Source organism: Cornus florida, unplaced genomic scaffold (assembly GCF_030987335.1).
Source record: "Cornus florida cultivar Cherokee Brave unplaced genomic scaffold, ASM3098733v1 CherokeeBrave_3.0.0_Hap2_Chr05, whole genome shotgun sequence".
In the NCBI taxonomy this organism is placed as follows: Eukaryota; Viridiplantae; Streptophyta; class Magnoliopsida; order Cornales; family Cornaceae; genus Cornus; species Cornus florida.
The window spans coordinates 84,588,010-84,608,177 of record NW_026775575.1 but is presented as its reverse complement, the minus strand read 5'-3'; the positions used below and the strand labels follow the sequence as shown (position 1 = coordinate 84,608,177).

Below are 20,168 nucleotides of genomic sequence, written 5' to 3'. Positions count from 1 at the left end.
CAAATTGTTTAAAGATTATGTTTGGAAGGTGTGTGTATGTGAAAGTTGATATAATGTGTATGAGCATGCCTATGTGTAATGAAAATTGTATCTTGTATACCTAACTAGCTTGAATTCTTGCAAGTTACTTATGTTTTGTACATAAGAAATATGGGGTTATGTGCTAGTTGTCAATTTGTGTAATAGCATGCACTTGTGAAATGAAAATTTCTCTTTATAAGATTAATGCGCTAAATTAATGTTGAATGAAAGCATAAGGTACTTGTTTTAGAAATTTAACTTGCAAGCATGTGTGATGTTCTATAGTGGGATTAACAATTAGAAGCATGAGGCATTCATGCATCCATTGGGAAAGGAAAAAGGGAAAAATGTTTTAAAAGTAAGAAAAAGGATTTTGGGAAAATTGTTTTTGAAAAGTGTTGTGAAAACTGGACGCCTAGGAGGCGCCTAGTGATCCGTGTTATTAGTGTAGTTTAGAAGGGAGTAAGGTTGAGCAAACTAGGCCGGATGCGTCTCCTTGGAGGTGCCTTATGGTCGTAAATAGGTAGTCAACCCTCCATTCGTGATGCCTTGGAGGTGCCTTGGGTCGGATTACACTAACGGTTTGGAAGTTGAAACGAAAATGTTTCGGAAAAATGAGGAGCAACATGAGCATGACATTGCACTTCATTGGCATACATGGCATGATTGTGACTTGGGTGATATATGTGTTTATATCAGATGTTGTGGTTATGGTATACATTCCTGGTGTAATATGATCCCGTTCTCTTATTTCCTATTCTATACGTGGACTCACGGGGTCATAAGAAGTGTGTCTTAGACACTTCCTATTGAGCTTATGCTCACCCCTTTATTATTTAACATTTTTCAGGATACGGAAAAGAAGTAGCGGACGACAATCCACCCCGTCCTTAGCTTAGAGTAGGAAAATGTCTCTTATTGCTATTTTTTTTGTATTTGGGTTTAAATTTGTATAATGTTGACTCAAAATGTATTATTTTGCAACATGAGATGTATTTAAATTCATTTCATTTTGGTCTATGGCCATTGGGGAAATGTAATTAAGTTTTAATCACACTAAATCCTTTAGTGTATTTTAAGAAACGTGTGGCAAATTATGTTAACAATGTGTTGTTGTTATTGTATTAGGTGTTGAAATGTATTAAAACATGTACGTGAGTGTAGTGGTGTGGATGTTTGGGTATCAAAGTTGGTGTACCTCCAGACAGTTGCACTTTGGGTGAGGATAACCCAACCAGTCGACGTAAAATCACATACGTCGATCGGATGACCTAAACCAGTCGACATGAATTTCCCACACGTCGACCGGTATCTTAGTAGTGAGTATATTCATTGTACAAGTCTTGAACCAGTCGATGTGTAACCTTCCATACGTCGACTGGTATCCTGGCAGTGGGCTTTTCCACTGTACACGTCCCAAACCAGTTGACATGTGATTCCCCATACATCAACTGGTTCCTGTGTAGTAAACATTTGTGACTTATTTTCCTATTTTACCCTTGACCACTCACTCAAGTGTATTGTTACACATTATAAGGTCCAGTAAAATACAATAATTATATTTTAGCCATGGGAATGACTATATTGCCCCGGACTTTATCTTATTTATTATGTGATACAAATAAATGACTATTTTGCCCTTTGAGTCTCAGACCATTTGAATTGTGATAAATGACCATCTTATCCTTATTGGACTTTAATATACAAATTTAATGTGAAAAGACCATATTACCCTTGGATAATTTTGGGTTGGGCAAGGACCCATTTAATGATTCGGATCCAGTGGATTTGGGTTGTTACATTTTCTCTCTCTAGAAAATTAGGGTTAATGTTCTCATCTAATGGAAGCTCCCATAAGCCTAGTTTTCCAAGGTCATTCATGGAGGCTTATGAGTGATTCCTAAAGGCAAAACAATTACCAAGAAGATGGAGATCTAAGGAGAAGGCATCTTGTTAAGGGATCTACAATAAGTGGGAACATTCACTTTAGAGGAAAGATTTAAAGGTTTACTTAGACCTTTGATGTAAGTATTTAATCTGTTAATTGAATGATACATTATATTTTATTTTTGCATAAAACTTGTCTCTATGTGATGAATCAAGATCAGTGAATGAAAATTCCTCGAAAAGTTTTTAAAACTAGCACGTTTCCTAACAAAGACATCACATGTGAGCAACACTTCTTAAAGCCAGTAATCTGTGTAAACATGCAATGAAACCCATCACAGTCGCAGCTGCTTTAGGTGGAGGGGGCGGCAAGGGAGAGAACTCAAGAGGAAGATTTGGAGCATTAGAGAACATTGTGAAAAAGATGCTACAAAATAAGGGCTTTTAGTCCATACACAACACCTGAAACACAATGAACCACCACCATCAACACCGCTACTACCACACCAAGATGAGAGAGAAAAGGGATAGAAATAACAAAAACCCAAATCTTCAAAGACTAAATTTCATCGTAATTTGAACAAATTCAGGAATCGATCTGTAAAATTGTGATTGCACAAATGTGTTTGTTGCGATTGTAACGGAAGATTCGATGCCCCGTACGAACTCAATTTCGCCAATTTTGCTCTGCAAATTAAAAATGTAACAACACTTCCTCTACTCTCTTCGTTTCAGTTTTCTTGAGAAAGAAGCAATTTGGAGGCGGTGAAGGCTATTAGCTTGGGTTCATGTGTTGTGGCTAGAGATTTACGGCGAAGGACGGTAAGAAGGTTCTTGGATCTGTTAGCAGGGTTGGTGTGTTGGGTATCGTGCGGTGATGGTGTCCGTGTTCTGAGCACCGCCGCAAGTCATCGCCGAGCTTCGCCTCATCCACCGACCTCCCCGGTTCCGAGCTCGCCGCTGCCGAGATCAACACAATGACCCGGGTCCCCAAACTGGAATTCGCCCACTCTCTCCGGACTCACCACGGCGTAGACAATCGGGCTTAGCTCGACGCATTTCAGGAGGATGACGACAAAGGAGATACCATAATTTCATTCACGAATGACCTGATTAGAGTCACTGGGCAAAGTCCCTGTCAAAGGTGTAGTTGTGGGGACAGACCGGACAGTGGTGATGGTATTCATCTGTTTTATTGATGATGAACAGTATGTATTTAGCATAAGGGCGTGTTTAGGTGTTTTAAGTGGTTTTGGGTGTAAAGATAAAGGGTTGTATGGTCATTTAAAGAAATCTGAGTTGTCACGTGACCCATCATGTGCGCCTTTACAATCGGACTGGGTTAATTGCACCAAATTGATTAGTTCAGGGGGGTTACATGCTAAATTAGTAGATCAGAGGGGTTTTCTGCCACATGGCCAATACTTCAAGGGGGTTTTTTGCATTTTACCCCTCTTTTTATTAATTTATAGAAATGATGTTGGACGAGGGTATTATGGACTTATTTTTTAATTTAGCAATTAAGATTCTTATTTTATTAGCAAAGCAAAAAAAGCCCATTTCAAATATAGCCTAGTCAAATAAACAGCTCACTTCTTCGGCCCAATCTTATATGAATGAAACTCAAACATTGCCAAAATGATGTTGGACGGGGGTATTATGGACTTATTTTTTAATTTAGTAATTAAGATTCTAATTTTATTAACAAAGCAAAACAAGCCCATTTCAAATATAGCGTAGTCAAATAAACAGCCCACTTCTTGGGCCCACTCTTATATGAATGAAACTCTAACATTGCCAATTAACAAACTTCCCCAAATTCAAATTTCGTCCTCGTTCCCTGAGAAGAGTAACAATCCGGAGGCCTTGGAGGTGGACAGTGACTCGCATGACCAAATCCAATTTCCATGGACGTTCTGGGCTATTTTGACTTCTCACCCTCAGATCAGGTATGTTTTTTTACCACTTTATCCAAATCCTATTTTGAGCTGTTGCTAATTAGGGCCCATAGGCATCTCAGAAATTGAAGACTTGTTAGTTACTTCTGTAATACCCCTTATTTTAAAATGATAGTCTCGGTATTTTTTAAAAATTATTTTAATTGCATTTAATTATTTAGTTGATTTCTTGGCTAATTGTTTACTTGTTTAATGGATTTAATTATTCGTTTAAATGTATTAATTGACTTATTTGTTTAAATTAAATTGTTATCTGATGATATGTAGTTTAATTGTTAGGATTTAAATATTTATTTTATGTTTTATGTTTAAAGGAGTTGAACTTGGATAGTAGTAATGGGTTTACCAATTAGGCCCCATGGATTACTTGGATAGGAGGAGTAATGGGTACGGATAATTACCCATGGATTGTGTACATATATATACGGATATATATGTATATATTTACGGGTATTTTATTTCGTAAGTTTTATTAGTATAGTTTATATATATGTATATTTATATACATGGATGTATTCAAGGATGAAATCATGAAATACTAATTAAGGTATATAATACACAGTTAGTTATTATATCTTTATTATTATAGTTTATATTTTTGTTTATTCAAGTGTTATATTAATAACTTTTAGGAATCCAATTTAGGAATCAAATTTGTCCTTTAGTATTAGATGCTTTAGGTCTGTACGGAGGCCATGTCTTATAATAGAATTAGGATGTTTGTTTTTATTATTATTATATGAAAACTTTTGTATCATTAGTTTGGCATGTCTGTGACTTGTAATTGACGGGTCGTTAGGTTGGGCTGGGTTTGTTATTATGTTGACTAGGGTTAGGATTATATATTATTTATATGTATATATGTAAAGTGATATAAGTCTGGGGAGAGAAGAAGTCACGAAACAGAGAGATAATAACAGAGAGCGGCGCCAGTGAGAAAGTCGAGAGAAAAAGGGAGAAAATAGAAGAAAAGAAAGAGAAAAAGAGAGAGAAGGAAGAGAATTGGGTGTCGCCGGATTTAGGGGAGAAAGTAGAGAAAATAATTGGGTTTTCAATATGAAAATCTTTAAGGCAAGTTTCTTTTCTTACTCTTCTCCTTTGACTTGTATTCTATACATACTTTAATTAATTCCAGGATGAGCTAATTAAATTAAATGAACCTATTTGTATATTAAAATCGAAAATTCTGGTATGTATAGGTATTGTATCTGGGTTTGTAAAATTCTAGCATGTTTTGGGAATTTGATGCATCAATCCATAAGGGGCGATTTAGCCCGTGAGAGGAATTTTATGGGTTTCTTACACTGTTTGATATTTTGGGACCAGTTTTAAATATTTTAAATTGGCTAAATTAAATCCGTTATGGGTTGGCATGCCTAATATAACATGATAGAAACTTGGGTTATTATGAAGTTACAATTTACTGCCAGGATATTTAAGGAATGAGTGGTTTATTTTAATTGTTTAAAACAATTGAAATAGTATTTATATGATTTTGTGTATGAAGGATTTTAAAAGCACAATTTAAAGTATAGGCTAAGTGTGGGTTTTAATTATTTTAAAAGAATAAATTAATTAAATATTGTTGGATTAAATTATTTTAATCGATTGTTTAGATTTAAATTAATTTAATCAGAACATGGAGATGTACAATTTAGTCGAGATGCATGTTAATTTGTTGTGATGTAAATTAAATGCATGCTAATTAGAATTGATATTTTTGCTTAAGTAAATGCAAAGGATGTATATAAGATTTATATCATATTTATTTGGATTATTAAATGTAAATATTATTTACATTATCCTTGAATTGGAAACTTTTATTTGGTTGTGATATGGATTAATGCACCATTATGGGATGGGGGCATATTAGGGACGGATTAACTTAAGAGTTAAGTCCTACCTATTTTTAATAATGGAACGGATTAACCACAGTGTTAAGTCCTACTTATTCGTGTCAGGTCAACGGAATAGTTGGATGACATATTATTGAAATAATAATTGGATAGTTTATTTGGATGGTTGGATATGATGGATTTTACATATAGAATTATATGCCATGATATGAGCTTGAGTCTCAGGATCAGTGGTTAGGGTGCGTATATTGCCAGGGATGTGTAGCTAGATATAGTGTGGTTGTGTACCCTGGTAGGTCTAGGTACTCATGCCCACTATATGTGCATTTTGCATGTTGCCTACTATTCAGGTTGAGACAACTCTATAGTCTAGTGAGGTTCCTTTAGTGTGTATATATATCTATATATGAACTATTTAGGTATTGTTGAATTAATTAGGATGTGTATGTGTATCGGGTCTCTGTTTGGGATGTAGTAGATTAGAACTTGTATGTGGGCCTGACCCACCATTATTTTTCAGGTGTTCGTCAGTTCCAGTCTTAGAGATTGTTCGTACCGAGCAGAGACAGCCATTCATTCTTCCGACTCTACGTAGGACTCTTCTTCATTAGTAACTTATTATTTTTATTTCGATTCAGTTATTTCAGTTAGGATATTATTAGGGGTCCACAGTATGGATTCCTGAGTTGTAGTTTAATTAATTACTGGTATCAGAAGATTGGAGGATTTTATTATGGGTTTTTAATCATTTTTTTATTTGAGGATTTTTTTAAATAAGAATTTATTATTTAGTTTTCCTTTCAGCTTATTATTTATTTATTCTTTATTATTCTTTTTGTATTCAAATGTTTGTTTAAATATTAATTGTATGATATCCCTTGTATTCTGTGCTCGAACTTGATCACCCGTGGCTCTAGAATCGAGGGGTATCACAACTTCCAAGTTTCAAAAACCCAAAAATTCGCCACTGATTTGGGTTTGACATTTTGATATCCTTTAGAGTTTTAGAGAACGTGTATTGGCCTTACAACATACGCATCATTCCAGTCAGGAGAAAAAGCAAGAAGGGCTTATCTTCTTGGTCCTTGCAACACTGCTATACCCCTGAGGGCCAATGTACAAAGAAATGCCTTAATTACCAGCCTACAGAAATATTCAAACTCTGATCATCATAAAAGCATTCACACTTTGATTATTAAGTCAGTTTATATTCTAACCAATTAATAAGCAAGAATTATAGAGTTGAATAAAAATATAAGATTCACGTAGCTGACCCTAAGTAATTACGTAAGAAAAGGCTTGATTGTTATTGTTGTATGAAAAGTGAAGCATCAAAATTGTAATTTAAGTGTCGAGAAATCAAATGGAAAGTAGCAAGAAATTTTACTCCTTTTTTTTTTTTTTTAAATTCATTTTTGCCCTAAAGATTTGGTGTTACTTAATTTTCATCTTAGGCGATAATGCCTTCACATGTTTCATAATTTTCCTCATTTCAACATAGTACAAAATAAGAGTCTTAGAATTATTTGGATGTTCCACAAAAAATGATTAAACCATTTATTAGATAACATCTCAAAAAATAAAATATATGTACTTGAAAGCCAATTCTAGAAAAAGACAGGTTACCTATGTACTTCAATAACACAATGAAGAACAAATTAATCAAGATTTTTCACTCCATGCTCTTCTCAAGTGAAATTCTTTTCTTCTTTTTATTTTTCTTCTTAGTTACTCACACACACATGTCTCGACTGAGACTTGAACCCTGACATTCCTTTATAGAGTAGGGGTCCGGTACCGCTAGACTACTGACAAGTTGAGAAGTGAAATTGAAACTGCATTAATAAGGCTTGATGATGGCTGCTTTCTTGTTGTTGAAGTAGAATGGTATTTCTGCATTTTTTATTTTTTTTTGAGATTTTGAATTCTACTTATATCTAATATACTTAAATACCATAAATGCCTTATCTAGAGTTTGCTTTTAACCTCGACTTGAAATGGGCAACATTCTTTTCGACCATTCTTTTAACATAGTTACTCTCTATTTTTATTCCTTTATATGTACGCAATTTATTTATCACTGGAAATGACCTTTGAGGATCTGAATTAATTTTAAGATTAGTAACTTTGATTAAAAACAACACAAGAGTTTAAACGTGTGTCCAAACTTTTCCTCCCAGTGTAGTAATTAGTAAATGCTCATTAATTTCAAAAGTACAGTGTACGTGTCTTCTGAAATTTATTACTGAAATATGGGAACAATGGCTTACGATTAATTTACAACCCCTTAAGTCTTAACAAAAGAAAAATAAAAATTTACAAGCTCAATCAATAAGGATTGCAAAAGAATCAAATATGGTTGAGAAGTTATTCTTATAATGTGAAGTGTGCATCACATAGCTTAAAAGAACAGCAATGATAAATGACATGATTTAAAGGAATACTCTGTTTTGCGAGTAATCATACTATTGGATGCTAATCTTTTCGTGGAAGTTAATTTGTTACTGAAGTGATATTAAAAGATTAGCATAACCAGATGATATTTCTTGATTCTAGCATTAAAAAGTACCCATACAAGAGGGCCTGAGAATAAAGAATTAATTCCCTCATAAACAATGTAACATTAAATAAAATTGGTTCACATTAGAGCTAGTGAAGTAGTCGGAATAAAACTGATTTATTATTAAAGGAAATAGGAATAATTACTATATTTTGATACCAGCAGACCAAAGTGGAATTACAGCAGAGTGCACTTGCTGAGATGTCCCAATTGATTATACCTCTGTGTGTGTGTCTATATGTCACGTATATAAATTGACATATAGACATAATGACATAGACAAGCAAATATATGTGTGTTTTCATAGTCCCAGTATAACAAGTACATCCGGCAAATGGAGCATTCTCAGTCTGCCATTGTTAGTGATGAAGACAATGCAAAGCTTTACAATTCTCTAAAGAATGAAAAGGCTAACGAGGTGCTTGAGCTCTGTCGAAGACGTGATAAGTATCCAGATGGTCCGTTGCATGTCCTAACCATACACAATGACACGGTCCTTCATATGGCCGCATACACGGTACAAGATCAATTAGTAATTCATTTACTAGAGATGTTGCCTGAGTATGAATACCAAAAACTGACCCGTCCAAATGCTGTTAACAACACAATCCTCCATGAGGCAGCTGCCTTCAACAAATTAGTCCCAGCTGCCAAGAAAATGCTAGAAATGGCACCCCAGTTGTTAAGTATGCGCAACGAATTTGAAGAGACGGCTCTTTTCCGTGCAGCCAAATTTGGAAGAAATCAGATGTTTGCATTTCTTGATAGGGAAGTTCATGGACGTGGCCAAAGTGAAGAAGAGCTCAGGACTACATATTATCAGAAGCCGAACAATAGCACAATACTTCACACTGCGGTTATCTCAGGGCATTTTAGTGAGTTCCTAAGTTCTAGCTAATTTCATAACCTTTAATCTACTCTGGCTCTATGTTTGAGTTTGGATCCTGCATTTTGGATTTGGTAAATATGATGCTTTTTTTTTTTTGGCACAATCAAGCTATTGAATTGCCTGATTGACTTTATAAATTAATTAAGTTACCTGGTTTTGTTATCAACTTGAGAGTAGTTGCTGCTTCTTTTTTTTAATTTTTCCTTTTTTTATGACCAACATATTTTATAAAAAAATATGGACAGAATTGGCCCTTAAAATTGCAAAAAAGTATGAATGTTTAGTTGCTGAAAGAGACGAAGTTGGGATGACTGCTCTTCAACACCTTTCACGTAATTCATCGGCATTTCAAGGCAGGAATGCAGGACACTTGAAGCGTCTTATCTACAAATGTGAGATACATTAATTTTTCATTCAAAATAATAGTTTATCGTAATTATGTACTGAACAATATGAATATTATTCTGTCTGAATTATGTTTATCCCAGATTCAATTATGGGTCGTCCAAAAGTCGCGTTGGAATGTTTAACCCATTTTTGCATTAAATTGCTACACAGGGTATTGTTTCCAGTAAATCGTTGACAGACGAGTAATAGAATCTCTCTTAAGCAGAACGACGACAGAATAGTAACTTACTGTTCACTATATAATATTATAATATTTATACTCTGCAGACCTTAAAGCATTAACAATAATTAACAGACATGTTACAACCATCTTCGTCCTCCTCTTCAGGACTACAGGACAACCAGGATTCAGAACTGGTAAAAAATACTGAAGTAGTGGAATGGACCAATGTTCAAAATAAATTGAACAGATGGACTATCCCTCCAGTAAGTGCAAAAAGCATTTACAAAATCGGAATGCTTAATTTAGCTGATCTATGGACTATTAAGACCATGGAACAGACCATGCAATTAAGCACTAAGGATACAATAATTAAGTTATTGTCTTCCCGTGACCTTCAGAGGCACATGCATAAATATAAGTACATCCATATAGGTTTAATTCAAATTGCTTTTAAACCTTTAACCTTGTTAGGGATGGATGCCTGCATTCAAGCAACCCTTAGGGATGCTCGATGTCTGAAATTTCACCCTTCCTTGATGGGTGCACTGGAAACCAGTCTATGTCATGGACCGGTTTATTTTAATGTCTATCCTAGTCTGAATTTATCTTTAACAGATAAAAATATCCATGAGGCGGTTAGTCTTAGGGTTCAGACTTATGGATATGATTACTTACCTGGATCAGAAGTGATAAGTGTTATTTATCGCATCCATTACAAAGTACTTGATACTATGTGTCCCAATGCCATACGCAAAGACTCTAAAGGAGTAACAGCGTTATGTGATACCAACATGTACACATCAAATGTTGCCACAAAAAGGATGATTCCTTGGAGTGAGATAACATTTCCTGAACACTGGACGATTTCTAATGCCGTCCCAGCACAGCCAATCGCTAATCATAGCTTAGACTGTGTTATTCAGGACCAAGATGGTGATGTTTTTCTGAATTTCAGAAAATCCATAGATCTATCCAGATCTACATCATCTAAAGGAAGTCATCTTCCTTACCATGTTTCTTGTCCTCCTTCTCGACATTCGATCTCGTCAGATTACCGTAAGGAAGGACTCCCTGAAGCAGTTGATTCCAAGCTCAAGCTGAAAGGAATACAACAATCTCCGAATCAAATTCCAAGAGGAGTATACGAGAAAGCACCAATAGGTATGTCTCGTCGCCAATTTGGAATTGAATTCAGCCCAACTCCATCTGAAATGGGAATCGGAAATGAATCTGTCAAGGATCAGTTTGAAGATCCCACAGACATCAATGACCCTCATGAATATTAGTTTTAATGGATTTTGTCCCTGATAGAATTGCCATTAATACTGAATTTCAACAGGATCAATATAAAGGATTCAGAAATTGGTATTTCAAAAGTTTTGACCAAAATCAATTACAACTTTTTAAAACCCAATTTTATGACTTTCTACAAGAACGCAAAATGGTTATACCTTTTGTTTCTTGGTTCTACATGACCAATCATTCTCTTGTTAATATCAACATATTGGATGATTTTCTCAAACCATGGACCACATCTGAAGATAAGGTTTTCCACTCTGTCCATCCTCCCCCTGAACATTTAATTCTGAAAAGAATTGACCCTGACAGTGGTTCTAAAGTGGAAACCAAGGCTTATAGCCAACCTAGAATAATTGATCCATCCTGTAATGCTACTAGAAAAGACATTACTCATGTTTACAGGCAGAACAATTATACTAATGTTTGCTTACAAACGATAGGGTCCCAGCTTGGGAGAATTGAAACGGGAATAGACACGGTATTAAATACAATTAATACTAAGTGTATTTCTGTGAAAACTTCTCCTCCAGAAGTTTCCTTATCCAAAGCATTGGTGAAACCTGCAATTGAAGTTCAAGGCTTCAATCTGACACATCCTAAGAAGAATGAAGAATTTCTTACTCTTCTTACTCAGAAAATTCAAGGACTCAAAATTCAGACTTTATCCCATGATGAATCTGAAATTGGTTCTGATTCTGAAAATGTGTTACCTCATATTGAGGTATTCCAAAATGATTTTACTCAGATGCCTGAGTTCAACAGAATTGTCTATGATAAGAATATCCACTCTAATACCGCTCCTGCTCCGAGTCGATATTATTATCCTAGACCCACACCTCAAGATATCTTGTATGAAGAAGATTATTTTCATACACAGAAATCTTTTCATGGCAAGACCATTTATGAGTGGAACATAGATGGCAAATCTGATTATCAGATTTACGAGGTTATTCATCAAATATTGATGTATAGCCAAGTTTGTAAAATCAACAACAATACTGACCCAACCATTGCTAAGTTTGTCGTTGCTGGTTTTACAGGAATCCTTAAAGGATGGTGGGATAATGTTCTCACTGACATTCAGAAAGCTGAAATCTTTTCTGCTACCAAGATTGTTAAAGATGAAGCTACTCAACAATCAGGCCCTGCTCCTGATGCGGTTTACACACTCATTACCACTATTATCCAACATTTTGTTGGCCCTGAAGGTGCTAATAGTGAACGAAGTCGTGAACTTCTACAAAATCTAAGATGTCCATCTTTAACTCATTTCCGATGGTATAAAGATGTATTCTTGGCAAAGGTTCTCCAGCTCAATGATGCAAATCATGAGCACTGGAAAGCCAAATTTGTAGATGGTTTACCAACCTTCTTTGCTGAAAGAATCAGGAAAAAGCTTAGAGATATGAATAATGGTATCTCTATCCCTTACAGCAACTATACCTATGGTGGATTAGTCAACATTGTAATCCAGGAAGGTCTAGCTCTCTGTAATGACCTGAAGTTACAATCCCAGTTAAAATCCCAAAGATTAACTGGTCGAAAGGAAGTAGGTGAATTTTGTGATCAATTTGCCTACCAGACTCCCTTATCTTATCCTAAACCTAGGAAAAGAAATAAGGTTGAAAAACCTTATAAAAGGAAGTATTCCAAACGAAAGAATTATTCAAAGGAAAAGGATAATTCTAGACAGTATACTAAGCCTAAAAGGAAATATACTCCTAAAGCAAAGGGTAAAGGAAAGCCCAAAGCTAAGGCTAAATGTTTCAAATGTGGACGTATTGGCCACTATGCAAACAAATGTAGAACTAAGGAGAAACTCAGTAGTCTTCACATAGAAGAGGAACTGAGACTTCAATTAAGTAAATTGTTACTTAATACTAGTTCTTCTGAACCAGAATCATCAAGTGATTACGGAGATGTTGTCATGGAATTACAGTCTTCTTCTTCCTCTGAAACAGAGATTGAAAACCCTAGATGTTCCTGTAATCCTTCGCATGATGATTATTATAAGGCAATTGTTGAGATGAATGGGTTAAGCTTAAATGTTTTAACTTCAACTCAACAATCCTTATTGGATCTTATAGATCATATCCAGGATCCTCAAATCAAGATGAAAGTCTTTGAAATAGGTTCTGCTCTGGCAAGATCTAATGAGGATACGGATAATCCAAATTTTCTGCGAGCAGAAAATCATTACAGCATGAAAGAAGTTCTAAGCAGATTAGAACACCAAGGACAAAATTCTCGTCCTGCTAATCTCCCTGATCTTAGAATGGAGATTAATCTTTTAAAAGAAGAAATTCGTCAATTAAAGTCTCGTCAGACTACGATGGATTTAGAAATTACTCTTTTAAAAGCAAAATCTGCAATTCCATCTTCATCATCCAATGATGAAGTTCCTCAATCAGAAGGTACTAATTATCTTCAACTCTTGAATCAAGTTACTTACCAAAAATGGTATATATCTATCAATTTGGTAATTAATCAGGAGTACACAATCACTAATGCAATTGCCTTAGTTGATAGTGGTGCAGACATGAACTGCATACAGGAAGGATTGGTTCCTACTCAATATTTTGAGAAAACCACTCAAGGTCTTACCAGTGCAAGTGGAGGTAAGATGCAGATTAAGTATAAACTTAATCATGTTTTCATTTGTAAAGAAGGTATTTGTCTACCATCTACTTTCTTACTCATCCGAAACATGGCACAACAAGTTATTTTGGGCACTCCCTTTCTAGCTTTGATTATGCCAATTGGGAAAATTGATTCTCATGGAATATGCTCTACTTTACATGGCCAGTCAATTACTTTCCAGTTCTTGACCCCACCAGTAAATAAGCATATCAATGCTCTTAGAGATAATATTATCTTTAAGGAAAAACAACTGAATTATTTGCAAAAGGAGGTATCCTCCTTAGCAATTAATCAAAGATTGGTACAACCCACTGAGCAACAGAAAATTGAGTCACTACGGCAACACTTTCTAAAGGAAATCTGTAGTGAGATTCCTAATGCTTTTTGGGCCAGAAAGAAGCATATTGTTTCTTTACCCTATGAAAAGGGGTTTACCGATAGCATGATTCCTTCTAAAGCTAGTCCCAGCCACATGAAAGCTGACTACTTGGAATTATGTAAAACTGAAATCAGCTCTTTAATGGCTAAGAAGCTTGTCACTACTAGCTACTCCCCCTGGAGTTGCAGAGCTTTTTATGTCAATAAAAATGCTGAAAAAGAACGAGGAATTCCTCGATTGGTTATTGATTATCGGCCACTTAATCTTACTTTAAGATGGATCCGATACCCAATTCCCAACATCAAAGATCTTTTAGATAGGTTACAATCTGCTGTGATCTTTTCTAAATTTGATCTTAAATCTGGATATTACCAGGTACAAATTACAGAAGAAGACAGGTACAAAACAGCCTTTTGCGTACCTTTCGGACAGTATGAATGGACAGTAATGCCATTTGGATTAAAAAATGCCCCTTCAGAATTTCAACATATTTTGAATGACATATTTAATCCTTATACTGAATTTTCTATTGTTTATATTGATGATATTCTCATATACTCAAAATCAATCGATCAGCATTATAAACACTTGAAAATTTTCAAAGATGTCATTTACCGAAGTGGTTTAGTAGTATCTGCTCCTAAACTAAAACTGTTTTTAACTAAGGTCCGTTTTCTTGGTCATGAAATCTGTGATGGGAAAATTAGACCTATTAATCGCAGTATTGAGTTTGCTTCTAAATTTCCAGATGAAATAAAGGACAAAACTCAACTTCAAAGATTTCTGGGTAGCTTGAATTATATTCGCAATCACTACAGAGATCTTGCACAGGACACAGCAATTTTGTATACCAGGTTAAGGAAATCTCCTTCCCCATGGACTTTGGAACACACCAAGGCAGTCCAGAAGATTAAACTCAGAGCCAAACAAATTCCTTGCTTAGCTCTAGCTAATTCTTCATGGTTCAAAATTGTGGAAATAGATGCCTCCAATATCGGATACGGTGGTATTCTTAAACAGAAAAATCCGAACACAGGAACAGAGGAGCTTGTTCGCTTCACTTCAGGAACTTGGAAAAATGCACAATTAAATTATTCAACTATCAAAAAGGAAATTCTTTCTTTGGTTAAATGCATTTATAAATTCCAAGATGATTTAATCAATCAGAAATTCTTGTTACGCATTGATTGTAGTGCTGCTAAACAAGTACTGGAAAAAGATGTAAAGAATTTAGTTTCCAAACAGATATTTGCTGGTTGGCAAGCTGATTTATCTGCTTTTGATTTTTCTATTGAATATATTAAAGGCAGTTCTAATTCTTTACCTGATTTTCTAACTCGTGAATTTTTGCAGGGTTCATGAATCAGCCCCCCCATGGGCAGGGCCGGGGTAATACTCCAAAGGCTCGTGGCAAAAACAAGGCTAAGGCCAAAGTGGTTATACCACTCACTGATGATCAGTTTCCATATTTGGAGCATGTTGCTGATCTGCTCCAAACTCCTGCTAAAGGAAGCAGCAGTACCCAGCAAAACCATCAGAAATCAACCATGAAAGAGGTTCTTGAACAAGAAACTCCATGGATACCTAATCAAAGGTATATCCAAACAGTATTGGTACTGGATTCTCAAGATGAGCAATGGATGCCAGATCCTTGGGAAGTAAAATCCAGATATTTCCAAACTCAACAATATGCTGCACCGGATGGTCGCCATAGATATATCTATGAAGCCATTCTTACTGAAACTTCCTCTGTGGAGATCAACCACACGAAGCAATTTCCGAATTCCAAAGATAGTCCTCTTACTTATAGTAAAGCTATCTTTAAGAGGCTTATACGGCCTAGTGACTGGGGATTAAATCCCAATTTGCCAAGGAAAATATCCTATGGTCATAGTTACAATTATTGGGATTATATCTCAGCTTGGACATATTCGTTCTTTTATCAAAATCCGAAGCATAAGCATTCTTGGTTCCTCAAGATATGCCCCCAATCAGTTAAGGCTGATTTCCCAAACTGGGTTATACCCTGGTGGGCTATATTTGGCCCTGATCTGGATATGTTGCCCGAATCAATCAGTCAATTATATTTACCATGGCAACAATTTCATCCCCAATTACGGGGACAGGATAATATTCCTGTAGGGAAATCCACCCTATTGTTCTTTACTGAATTTGGAATCCCTTGGATTTGGAAATGGGATTTCCAATGTGGTTATACCACTGACAAGTTACCGGTCCTCCAGAGGATCTTTTATTACAGATGGTGGTCAGGCATGACTCAAGAACCTACTCAAGCCCTCCTCCATCAGATCAGAAAGAAAACAATGGAATATATGGATAAAATTCCAAAGTTAACTATTCCAGAACCCGAAATCTTTAACCCATTTGAACTTGTTAAAGATATGATCAGAAAATAACAACCATTAATTACTGAAGCTGATTTAATGGTTAAATGCATGGATTTTATGAGGAATAAATTTGTTAAATCCTTTGAATCCTCCACTCCTACAGTAAGAGATGATGCATCCATGGCGTCAGTCTCTAGCCAGACCAGCCAAGACGGTAATCAGTTTTCTTGTCTAGCAGGTTATGCACAAGATCCCAATGAAGATCTTAATTCTGAAGACGAAATTTCAATAGCAGACTATTGGGACTCTCTCACAGGACATTTGAAGGACAAGATGAATCCACCCAAAAAGTAAAGATTCCTCTTATCCTGCCGACAGAAGAAGACAAAGAACTTTTCCAAAAAGTCTTTGATTCAACAGTATTTCCTTCATCAGATGTCTACTTTCCATCAGAAAAGGAGACAGCACTTAGTGGTGGGCCGACTGACTGCATTATTCGAGCACACGATCCCATTTATATATATATATATATGTACTGTTTTATTCACCATTTAATCTTAAAATTTGAGCCGCTGCAACTTGATTATTAATAGCATTATCAAAATGAGCATCAATTATTAGTATTATCACAGTGAGAGGGAGATGTGAACTCTTGAGATACCTTTACGAATTAAAAGCTTAATTAATTAAGCTGAATATATATTAATCTGATTAAGTTATAAGGTTTACGGCCAAAAAAACTCAAAAAAAAAAAAAAAAAAATTTGTTTTTCAGGTTTTTCAAAAGAATCTGCTCGTGTAATACAACGTCAAGGTACGTATAGAATAGAAAGTACAATATTTTTATAATTAATCCCATCAATGTTACTGACTTTTTTTTTTTTTTGAATGGCAACGTTACTGACTTTAATTTCTTTAAAAGATGGTTGGACAATGCCTTTGTGGGAAGAAATTCTAAAGGAAAAGGTAACATATGAATTAGCTAAGGAACTCGCCAAATTCTTAGTTAAGAAGGATACTACATCATGGAAGAAAACTAATGCTGTGGAACAGTCATCCCAATATCTACCAAAGACAAAAGCTGAGGGTGGTGAGGCCCAAAAGGATGGAAGAGCAGAAATAAAGATTAATGAGCAGAAACCGCCGAAGAATCTCGAAACACCATTATTTTTGGCGACTAAATCAGGCTGTGTGGACATTGTCGAGGAAATACTCAACTTGTACCCTCAGGCAGTTGAGTATGTAGATGGTGATGGGCGTACTATTTTGCACATAGCTATCAAGTACCGCAGAATAGAGATCTTTGATAAGGTGGAAAAGATTAAAACTTCAGTTAGGAAGCTAATACAAAAGACCGACAATGATGGGAATTCTATTCTGCACTTGGTTGGTGAGAAGACTGAATTCACGATTGAACAGATAAAAGAAAGTGAAAAGAAATCGAATTCCAGTCAGGGCAAGGTTAGAGACAAGGAAGAAAGTGAAAAGAATTTGAATTGCAATCACTGCAATTGTTGTAGATGTTGGGAAACGTGCAAGTTTTAAAAAAATTTCGAGAGATTTTGATTCATAAATCTTGATTCATCACATAGAGACAAGTTTTATGCAAAAATAAAAATATGATGTATCATTCAATTAATGGATTGAATACTTACATCAAAGGTCTGAGTAAACCTTTAAAACTTTCCTCTAAAGTGAATGTTCTCACTTATTGTAGATCCCTTAGCAAGATGCCTTCTCCTTGGATCTCCATCTTCTTGGTAATTATTTTGCCTTTAGGAATCACTCATAAGCCTCCATGAATTACCTTGGAAAACTAGGCTTGTGGGAGCCTTTATTAGATGAGACCATAAACCCTAATTTTCTAGAGAGAGAAAATTTATTCCTTTTTCCTTCTCATAAAAATCACCCCCTAACATATACATAGACCATGTATATTTATAGGCAACATAAAAATAAAGAAAAGGAAACAACAAATCCTTCTCCATCTCTAATTCATATGTCTCAAATCTAATATGATTCCAATATCAAGTTGGGCTATGAGTGAGAATCCATTGGGCCTATTATTTTATTGGCTACAATGAATTAATAATTGGCCCGGTCCATGGACCCAATTCAATTAATTCATAAATTAATTTCTACTCCACTAAAAGAAATTAATTGAACTCCAATTAAATAATAAATAACCTCTAAGTCAATATTGCACTTTGACCCCTCTATGCATAATTAGTTATCGGATAAATATAGCCATCAATCCGACTACTTAATTAATATATTTATTTTGGTACCTTTGATTATTTCTGGCTCGATCACAATAAAACATTTGTTTGACAAAAATAATAATTTAAATAAATAAATATATAATAAATCATTTTGTCTAAAAACACACGAAGGCCTTCGAATTTACTTTGTGATCAACCATAATCAATACAAAATAAATACAAGTAGCAATGATGCAAATATTGAAAATATAACCCTCTAACTATTAATTACATAACTACCCAAAGTGTCGGTCTAAGGATCCCGAAGAATCCGCCGAACAAATCAAAGTAATTATTAATTAATAAAAGAGTCTATACTTTTCTCATGCTTAAGAGTCAAATGCCATGACGGTGATAGGGAGTAATTGCATACGACGGCTCTCGCAATATATCTCAACCTAACGCGGATCCAGTTCAAGTCTTAATTAATTATGAGTCCATCCATAATTACCGACTATGAACAATTTATAATTACTATTTATATATCATGCATTGATTGCCATCACATACATATATATAAATATTTCTTGTAATTACATGGACACTATCAATTTCATAGTGAATCGAAACATAATACATTGAATTCACCAATTGTATAAAACATAAATATTTCAGAAACGTCAGGAACATATATCAATTAATCCAAACAGGAATTTGCTATGCCAGGGCATATAAATCCCAACAGTAGAGACAATGAAGAAGATCATAATACACTTAAAGAGACGAAGGGAAACCTTCTTCTCCAATTGCAAGAGGATTTGCTCTTATTTGAGGTATGCATTTTCACTTCTATGGTTCCATTTATTGTTGTAAATAATATGACATCGTACTTCCTTCAACTCCAATATCACCTTTTTACTTAAAATTTAGGTACTGAATAGGCAGTTTCGGGGTTTCTGTAACTTCTACATTTTATTTACTTACTCATATATTAGTTAATTACACAATGCTGATTCTTCCCACCTGTGTACATGTTAAGAAAAAAAGATCCAAGACAAACATTTGTCTGTCCAAACTTTTATTATTGTGCCAGGAAATGGTATTATTAATGCTCTCACTTGAAACAATTGTGTTTGAATGCAGCGAGTAAAGCAAATCTGCTCAGAGCATTTCTTCAACCATGTCAACTGTAAGGGGCAAACTGCTGAACAGGTATTTGCTCTGAAGAGTGAAAAACTTCACTCGGAGGCCAAAGAATGGTTAAAGCGTACGTCAGAATAAAGCTCTCTTGTTGCTGTGCTCATTGCCACTGTTGCCTTTGCCGCGGCCTACACGGTACCCGGAGGTTCAAATGATCAGACAGGCGCTCCAATACTTCTCAACCAACCTTTGTTTGTCATCTTTACCATCACTGATGTCCTTTCCCTGACATGCACTTTAACTTCGTTAGTTATATTTTTGTCAATTCTCACATCAGCTTTTCGGTTGAGTGACTTCAAAAACTCCCTTCCACAAAAACTATTGTTAGGGTTAACATTTTTGATAATGTCTGTATCAATG

At 35.2% G+C, this 20,168-nt stretch overlaps 1 protein-coding gene across 1 annotated transcript; it reads left to right on the top strand.

The window, feature by feature from the left end:
- The first annotated feature begins 17,340 nt into the window (after positions 1 to 17,340).
- LOC132309597 (uncharacterized) lies at positions 17,341 to 19,889 on the top strand. The gene is made up of 2 exons (XM_059807889.1): positions 17,341 to 17,868; positions 19,752 to 19,889. The coding sequence occupies exons 1-2, from the start codon at positions 17,341 to 17,343 to the stop codon at positions 19,887 to 19,889; spliced, it is 666 nt and encodes a 221-aa protein (XP_059663872.1).
- The last annotated feature ends 279 nt before the right edge of the window (positions 19,890 to 20,168 follow it).

What these genes read in the sequence shown, in the direction of transcription:
- LOC132309597 (XM_059807889.1), top strand. Translation starts at nt 17,341, where the DNA reads ATGCCTTTGTGGGAAGAAATTCTAAAGGAAAAGGTAACATATGAATTA. An exon ending in CGAATTCCAGTCAGGGCAAG is followed by an intron (nt 17,869 to 19,751) that starts GTTAGAGACAAG and finishes GTTTGAATGCAG; the next exon opens with CGAGTAAAGCAAATCTGCTC.